An 8,976-nucleotide genomic window follows, 5' to 3' on the forward strand; every position below is an offset into this window, starting at 1 on the left:
GCTTTTTAGGATACCTGAATATCACTTAATAAGTTTGACCCAACACTACTGGTACCTTCAAATTCCTTATTTACACCAGAGTATCGATCAGGCCATGAACTATCAGAAACCCCAGGCTATAAGAAGTGATTTGATGATGGTGAGAGGTAGCTCACTGTAGCCACGATGAAGGGATGTTGGACCACAATATCATTGAAACCTGGGTGAGGGAAGAGATGTAAATCAGTTAAGTTTATCTATTTTAATTTGAATGCTCCATGATTTAAACATAGTTTTGTCCTTTTATTATTATTTTTGTAAATTCCAGTCTTAACTGTGGATTTATATTTGGACTTGTACTCCACTCTGTCACATTGTTTTTGTATTTTTCCCACATTACTGTTTTTCTCTCTACATTGATTTGCCACATCTTAAATTTGATCCCTTGTTCTAGCTATTTAGTTTATAACTGACTCCATTTTCCTAGTAGGGAGTTCATTATAATACTGGTCACAGCAGGTTCAAATCCAGACCATCCTGAAATTATGGCTCCTTTTAAGGTTCTGGGTTGGATTTTCCCAAAAATGGGCTGTGTCAATTTTGTAGAGTTTCCTCGAGGGTTTTTTTTTTGGGCTAAAGTGAATTTAGTTCATCTCTTAATGTATGTACCACACCTTTATGGCAGTATGCTATGATGTGCTCACAAGCAGTAGAGGTAGTGCCTGCTATTGTGACATTTCAGGATTTCTGCTACCAGTGTCATACTCAAAGCCCAGCTGGTGCTAGCTCAACCACTGCCAGCTCTGAAGAGCCTTTCAGAGTACTTGCAGTTGGAAGGGAGTGAGGGCGTAAACAATTTTGAGTCCATGTAGATGGCATGTGTAACATCATTAGAAATGAAAGCTTACAATCATAAATGTATTGCTATTTTACATAGTCACCTGCCAGATCAACTATCACTGTAACTGCAGCTGTAAGAATCAAGCCACACAGATTATCCATCCTTAGCATCATACCATGACAGAAAGCTGTGTAAGGGAATGTTACTCTTGTCCAACATTGCATAATATCTTGCTCTTCCTCACATGTTGAAAAACCTTCAAATAGTTGAAAATGTTAACTTTTACCAATAGGAAATGAGAGTAAAAACAAACACAAAAAAGTGCATTTACCTCTGGAAGTAAACAGATGCTGTTTTCCCGTCAATGATCAGTTCATCCAACTCAATTTCTTAGAAGTGGGTGTAATTGAAGTCCCATTTCACTTGTCCCTGATGCGACAATGCTCTATTATGTTGAAGATGATATTGTTTCTGCTTAATGTTGTTACCTTCCTCCTTGGAAGAGTGCTGCCACTCTCTGAGCTCTTTAGCATCTGTCACCTCCCGTTCAGTTGCTCCAGTTGGGTAGAGCACAGCTTGCTGCCAACGAACCCAACGCCACACCCCCCCCCCCCCCCCCCACCCCACCCTCAAATAACTATTGTCTGCTCCAGGAATGGGCTGCTTTGGATCTATACCACTTCAGTGAGGGTTTAAGCAATGGAGTAATTAGTCAGGGTTACAGAGGATTGCCCTGACTTTAGTAACCATCCTTCTAAGGCATCATGCTTTTGAAAAAAAAACAGGACTATGAGAGAATTAGAATCTCTGGTATGTGGAAACAGGCCCTTCAGCCCAACAAGTCCACTCTGAGGTAGAGAGGATGCATGTGTTATAACAGCCTTCACATTCTCAGACATAGACATTGTAAGATGTGGTACTGACGATCACAGTGACTTGTTTGTAAATTACAGAAACCCTTTTCTGTTGATGAAGTCAGCACATTATGGTATGGTTCTCCTGGTAAATGTGCATGCAGTCTAAAATGTCTTGCATGTGGGGGTAGCTGCCTGTGTTCGAAAAGTCTACTGCCTAAGCTGCAGCACTGACTTCATCAAGTGGAAAGTAAATGAACTGATGTGATCTGTCAAAAAAATTGCACTGGTAACTTGCTGCATTCTTGTTGAGGAATGAGATCCCATATAGACCCCCTGCTGCATAAAAACTTAGCCTATCTTAAACTTGACAGTCAATGGGAGAGGATAGCCTACCCACCCCGTAAGGTTACAGAGTTTAGATTTTATTGTCATGTGTACGCAAGTATAGGAGTTCAGTGAAAAGTGTATCATGTCACCACACATGGTGGCCCATCATACTTCAGTCCAAAGGTATGAAGTAGTAAGAGAAACGAGAGTTAAAACATTAAGCATTACTTCATAGAATAGTCGAAAAATTGTTTACATTGAAGTCTTTCATAGTTAAACCTAGGAACCTAAATAAAGGAATAAGTTAAAAGTTCAACAGTCTTTGAGTCCTCTGCTTATCTCACTGTGCTGTCTGTTCTCAACACAGAATCTCAGCATGCTGTGTCCAATTCCCATCATCAACTTCTGCAATTTTCCTACCACAGTGGTGACCTGTGATAACATGCCTTGACTTTCAGTGAACAGCTCCCCCAGGACTGTGGCTCACCCCACTGAGCTACTTGGAAGGACAGCCCCAGGTGATGAGTGATCAGGCCTATGGTTGATGTCAGTCCAGCTCCCTGATGGACTTGCTGCAAATCCCCAACTAGTTGCACGGGCTCTGCAAAACTAACCATGGCCCACTTCCCAGATCATCATGATATGGAACACCTGACCCCTGACCTTCCCATGCAACTGATGGACTGTGCCCAAGTGCCCTGGGCTGAAGAAAATGCTGTACTACAGTTGCCCCTTGACCTGACTGAGGGTTACTCAAGAGTTTAATACAATTGTGTATTTGTCATGTAAATTGCTGGCACATGCTGTAGGGGTATGACTTTGATGTATCATGTCGTACATCATGATGTCCAATCCTTTGACTGACCACTGCTGAAAAGCATCATAGTCCCTGACTTTGTATGTGTGTGTGCTATAGGGCAAGTTACGACATAAGTACTGTGGGGATTTAAGTTCTGAATGAAGTGGTAAAGTGCAAAATGTTCAAGGCAAGACACGGATTCTGTGAATAGCCAAGTCAGTACAAAGTGAGAGAGCATTAACCAAACAAGTGAAAAGCACGGAGGTGCACCTTGCTCCGCTGCATGAAATGGGCTGCATACTCTGTGCACAGTGGTCTGGTGTTAACTTTGCTGAGAAAGATGTTGATGTGCTCCAAAGTATTGAAGTGGACAACTGTACTCTGTGACTTGGAGATGTGCCATGATGTGTGTCTGATGCCAACCACTGTGGATAGGAGGATTTGGACACATACACCCGTGGAGTATGCCCTGAGATGCTGGCCAAGGTGAAGCCCAGATGCAGCAGTTGCCAGGTACCCATTCTGGCTTTCATGTTGGAAACTGCCAACTTGCTTCACTCTGCCACATGGGAGAAGAGTAAATTGTGTATGAATGAGGCAAGATTAGGGTAATAATGAGATGTTAATGCATGCAGATAGGCCTCTTGCCCCTCATTAGTGAGATTCTCCCCTTGCTATTCCAACCTTGCGTAGAAAATAGGACTTTTTTTCCCCAACTGACTGCTCACCTCATTCAGGGCCTGGAAAAACTCTGTCCCTGGGTCTTAATTTGAAGCCCAGCTCGACTTATTGGCTGTGAAGAACCTCTGTCCTTGTCCTGCCAATATCATTGGTACCTGCATGGTGACTGCATCCTCCCTCCCACTGTCAGTTCCCCTGCAGGAATCCCAGTGTCCCTGTAAGATTTGTATGCAGGCCTCCAAGATCTGTGCACAGCAGTGATTTCTGGAACCAAACACAACTTTTTTTTTAAGCATGGATTCTGATCATTTTAAGAAGTTTACTTACTCTCTTATTATAAAGTGTACTGCAGTATCCCTTCCAAACCAAAATATATTTATCCTGCCAGGGTCAATTCTATTTTAAATACGTAAGGAAGTAGTGATGAAAACTGCAATATCTGCAGGTCTTGGCACTTTGCATTGGAAATTGGATCCCAGATGCATCCTGTTGATTTAAGAACCAACATCTTTTACAAAGTATAACTACAGTATACCCACTGGAAGTATATTTGACCTTCAAAAATTAATATTAACTTGCTAACTCAATTTTTCAGTATACTGGATCCAATTGCAGTGCACAGAGTAGTGTGAGATTAGCTAGACTTGTATGCATTTATTTAGTATAAGTTAGTTTTCAGAGTGATACAGATTAACAACACATCAAAATCAATATCTTAAACAGACCTGTTAGAGTTATACTCAAACATCAATCCATCGTAAGATGTAATATATAAAACATTTTTTGTCAAAACCTTAAAACATTTGCCCTTGCCAAAATGAACTTTTACTGATGATTGACGCGAATTTTTTTTTAACAATGTACGTTAAGAAGTGGTTTGAAACAACAAGCACTAACAGCTGATTATTAGGACCTGATTGGCTAGCTCTGATTTGGGGTTTGATTTATTCTACTCATGCTGATCATTAATTTCATTGCTCACATTTCCATGGACGTTCTCATGAATAGATGTGCAGACTGTCTTTCTGATTACTAATCTATGTTGAAGATTACAATGCAACAGACAATTATTTTAATAACATTTGAGCAAAATACAGTGAAGTAACTTTATTGAGGCCAGTATCCAGTCACCAAATCACCATTTATTTTACACATGGAGAGTCCTTGACACTGATCCAGATTCCTCAGAGCCAGCCCTGAGTGAACAGCACCTCTGACATTCCTGTTTTATCTGTCAGCCAGGGCTCCCTGACTGGGGCTATTAATCTGGTCCTATCAGGGAAATCATATTCTATGAGGTCTTCCTGGCTTACCTTGTTACAGTCACTATGTACATAAGTGGCAAAAACCACATCAACTTTGCTTGCAGTCTGTTGTAATTTCTTATACAAAATGGTTATGCTGTGAAAAGATTGATTTTATAATGCGCATAAATTCACTGAAATTTTATATTGAGGTAATCTGGTTGTAACATATAAAATTCTGAGATTTCTGTTTTTATTGACTTGTGCGATGTGGGCATCACTTTTATTGTCCCTCCCTCGTTGCCTTTGAGAAGGTGGCGGTGAGCTGCCTTCTTGAACTGCTATAGTTCATGTGCTGTCAGTTGACCCACAATGCCCTTAGGGAGGGAATTCCAGGATTTTGACCCAGCGACAGTGAAGAAAGAAAGACTTTTTTTTCAGGTCAGGATGGTGAGTGGCTTGGAGGGAAACCTCTAGATGGTGGTGTTCCCATGTATTTTCTGCCCTTTTCCTTCTAGATGGAAGTTGTTGTGGACTTGAAAGGTCCTGCCTAAGAATATTTAGCAAGTTTCTGCATTGCAAATTGTAAACAGTACACATTGCTTCTCGTGAAAGTCAGTGGTGAAGGAATGGATGTTTGTGGATGTGGTGCCAAACAAATGGCTAGTTTTGTCATCGATAGTGTCAAGCTTCATGAGTGTTGTTAGATCTGCACCCATCCAGGCAAGTGGCAAGTATTCCATCACATTCCTGGTTTGTGCATTGTAGATGGTGGACAGGTTTTGGAGAGTCAGGAAGTGAATTAAATGCTGCAGTATTCCTAGCCTTTGACCTGCTCTTGTAGTCACTGTATTTATATGGCAAATCCAGTTAGGTTTCTGATCACCTTCTGGCCACTGCTGAGATTCTGGAACTAGGGGTCATAGTCATTGGGTTAAGAATCAGCCATTTTTGGCCTAATAAGAAATTTTGACTAAGATTAACAAATCTTTGAAATGGTGCTCTATCATTGAGTATGGTGATGATGGAAGTTGATATATCTTTGAACACCAAATAAGTCAAGGCATGTGGGATCTAGGAACGCAAGTCAAATAGAAGAGCAGATATGATCTTAAGTGAATGCTCTCAAGGGATTAGGCGATCCATTCCTTTTTTCTTCTGTCGTTTTAGAGAAGGGCAATGATCAACAACCTTAAACAAAAGCAGTTAATACAATCACAACCTTATTTATTTCGAAATGGCTGTAACATGTATGAAAGCAAGTAATTGGACTCTTGGTGTAGCATTTGGACATAAATATTGTGGGGAAGTTGGTTTTAAACTGTTTTTTAATCAGTTTTTATGGTATTTGCAGCAGAGTAATTTGGACCACAGGGCCACATAGGTATATATGGTCTACAGAAAATTATTTGGTATTGTTAATTTGCAGGGAATAATTTAAACAATCATTTCTAAAATTGCAAATGGAAAACAATGTTAATTCAATGAAAAACTATTTTAAAAGTAATTTGATGTGTAATGTGTCTCTCATAATCTTTTTAGTCATAATTCCTAATCAAATTGTGAAAGCCTCCAATTGAGAGGAAATTATTGTGCCATCCTCCAGTATGTACTGGACACAGATTGAACATGTCTATTGCTGAGGCTGTTCTGACTGAGGCTGGAGGAGTGTACTGTTTCTCTCATCCCACCACTCTAGGTGTCCCAACATAAAATCAAGATAATTGTTCCAGTTAATTAGATGACCAATTGAACAAGTTATCTATATGAGGTTTTAAACGACTGGATCTGTCAACCAGGTTTCTTAATAAATACAACTGTTGTATTATCAAAATAAAATTTATTAAATGAAGATGCAATAATTGGTAAGTTGGTAGTGTAGAAGTATAAATACTTATCTCTCTAAATAGTTCCAAAATGCATTCCCTCTTTTGGAAATGAGGGACAAATCAAATTTCTCTGCAGAGATTGGCTTTCTGAAAAAACAAATACTTTGGCCATGAGTTATTCTTGAAGGCAAACGAATAAAGCGTAGAATCTTCCAGAGGCTGTTAGTCTGATGTTGTGTCATTAGTGACACAGTTGTCTCTAAAATCTTGCAGACTGAGCATGCTCGGGAATACAATTTTTGAAATGTTTTTTCAATTGCTCTTTTAAATGAACAATGAGATTTTTGTCCTGAACCCAACAAGAAGGATCTCTTTTAAGAAATGGGAGAAATCAGCTGGGCAGTTTATTCCAAGCAGGTTCCTCCAGCTCACCATGTCATCAGTGGATTTTCCTCCAACTGAACCAGATTTCTTTTTTAGAAAAGAACCATATTGAGCCAAGCCACTGTTCAAATACAGCTCAATAACAAGTCAACAACAAAACAAGTAGCTATTGCCCATCATGTGGTTGACCGGATGGCTTGTTCTTTAAAAAAATTACAGTTTCGACAGTGACTTTTCAAAACTCCAGGTAGTTCCAGAAAACTTGCAATAAATCCGTTTTCCACATTCCTTCAAAACATAAGTTATCCACGCAATATTAAATATAAAGCATCTTCTTAACAGGTTGCAAGCACTAATCATGATGAAAAATACATGCATATGTGGGCTGCCAAAACTGAGTTGTCAGGGTTGAAATGGGAAATGACTATTAGGCAGAATACTGCCACCTATGCACAGTGCATTGAGGAGGAGTAAACCATAAATGCACTCCTTACTTTTCTATCAATGCAGGTTTTGTAACCATCTCATTTGAGTGTAATGGGGAATGGAAGCAAAGAGAAGAGTCTCTTTAGTTTATGGCTATCTAAAAATAAAACCATGTTTTAGAAAGTAATGAGAGAATATTTTTTTGTTTTCTTCTCACTTTTATTCATTTCAGGAAATATTTCTTCTTTAGTGGTTCTCTTTATTTAAGACTGTGATCACAACATGGAAAGTCTTAGGAGATTTACTACCTTTAATAGGTCATTGTTTAACTTGAGAGTGTAGTAATAGTTATTTTAGAAGATATGGTTTTAACATTCTCTGAAATGCTAAAGAACGTAGCCTTGTCAGTTTATGGCAATTGTATAGAAGCCAAAATGAATGAGCACTGCAATTTGTTTTTGCTCACAACAATACTTCTGAGGGCTCTTATGGCACCATGATAGTGTCCTTGCTTCTGGGTCAGAAGGTCTGGCTTCAAATCCCACATGCTCAAACAAGTTGATTCAAAAAACTTATAACAGTACTTCTAAGAAAACAGTTACTTACCTACAATGGCAGGATATTTACTTCTCCCAAAAGACTGTATGTCTTTTGGTAGCAGCACAGAATGCAGAACATGGAGAAATCATTAAGGGAGTGAGGAGCAGGAGTCTTTTTTAGGCTATTGTTCTTTTGCTTATTCTTGGCTATGCCGTCTGAGGTGGTTGCCAATGGTTGCCATAGTGGGCCAATGAAGCGTGGGCCCCTGGAAGGTCAGGGCTCTGTAGAGCCCAATTTGAGAACACTTGCCTTATGAGGGCAGACAAGATGTGAAATGTCAGTAGGTAAGCCTTTTCAATTTAGAATAACTTCCATTATTGTGTTTGGCCATTTATTCTTTCTACAGTTATGGATGTACAAGCTTTTGAGCGACTGCTTGGTCCTTGTATGGATATTATGAAGAGAAACATTGCAAATTATGAGGAGCAACTAGTGGAACTGTTTGGGACGAATATGGATCTCACTGATCCTGGTGTATGAACAAGAAAATTGAAGGACACCATCATGATGCATCACTGTGGAAAACGTGGATTCCCACTGAAAAGTGCATTGAATTGTATAGAAGGGATGCATTTTTTGTAGCTATTCTGTTTACTTATTTTTTTAACCAAAAACAGAATTATTACCACTGCAGTATAGTGATAGTCTATAATGTAGCTTTTACTTACCAATTTTCTGAAATATGCAGATTATTAAATAATATTTGACTAAAAATTTTAAATTTAAGTCAATATCTGAAATTGTTAAATAATAGCTCAATAAAGAATCTGCTGTGACCAAGAAAGGATAGGAATATTTGACTTTGATCCTGCATAGAGTGCATTTTAACTTAAATATTTAATAAACTCTATTTGACAGCTCGAAACCGAGTTACATTGAGAAATACCATCAATTATACAGGAAATGCATAGCAGATTTAAGTGAGTTTCACAGATGGATAATGAATTCTGCATTTTCTTTCATCCTGTAAGTTTAAATTCCATGCCAAAGTATTTGACTATTTTGTGAA

At 39.0% G+C, this 8,976-nt stretch overlaps 1 protein-coding gene across 1 annotated transcript in view; it reads left to right on the forward strand.

The window, feature by feature from the left end:
* LOC140466824 (cAMP-dependent protein kinase type II-beta regulatory subunit-like) overlaps positions 1-8,751 on the forward strand; it is a 114,955-nt gene extending 106,204 nt beyond the window's left edge. Inside the window, exon 11 of the mRNA XM_072562511.1 lies at positions 8,314-8,751. Within this exon, the coding sequence (XP_072418612.1) occupies positions 8,314-8,447 (134 nt within the window). The 3' untranslated portion in view covers positions 8,448-8,751. The remainder of the gene's footprint in view (positions 1-8,313) is intronic.
* Positions 8,752-8,976: the final 225 nt, after the last annotated feature.

The sequence above is a fragment of the Chiloscyllium punctatum genome, chromosome 44 (assembly GCF_047496795.1).
Source record: "Chiloscyllium punctatum isolate Juve2018m chromosome 44, sChiPun1.3, whole genome shotgun sequence".
NCBI classification, from domain to species: Eukaryota; Metazoa; Chordata; class Chondrichthyes; order Orectolobiformes; family Hemiscylliidae; genus Chiloscyllium; species Chiloscyllium punctatum.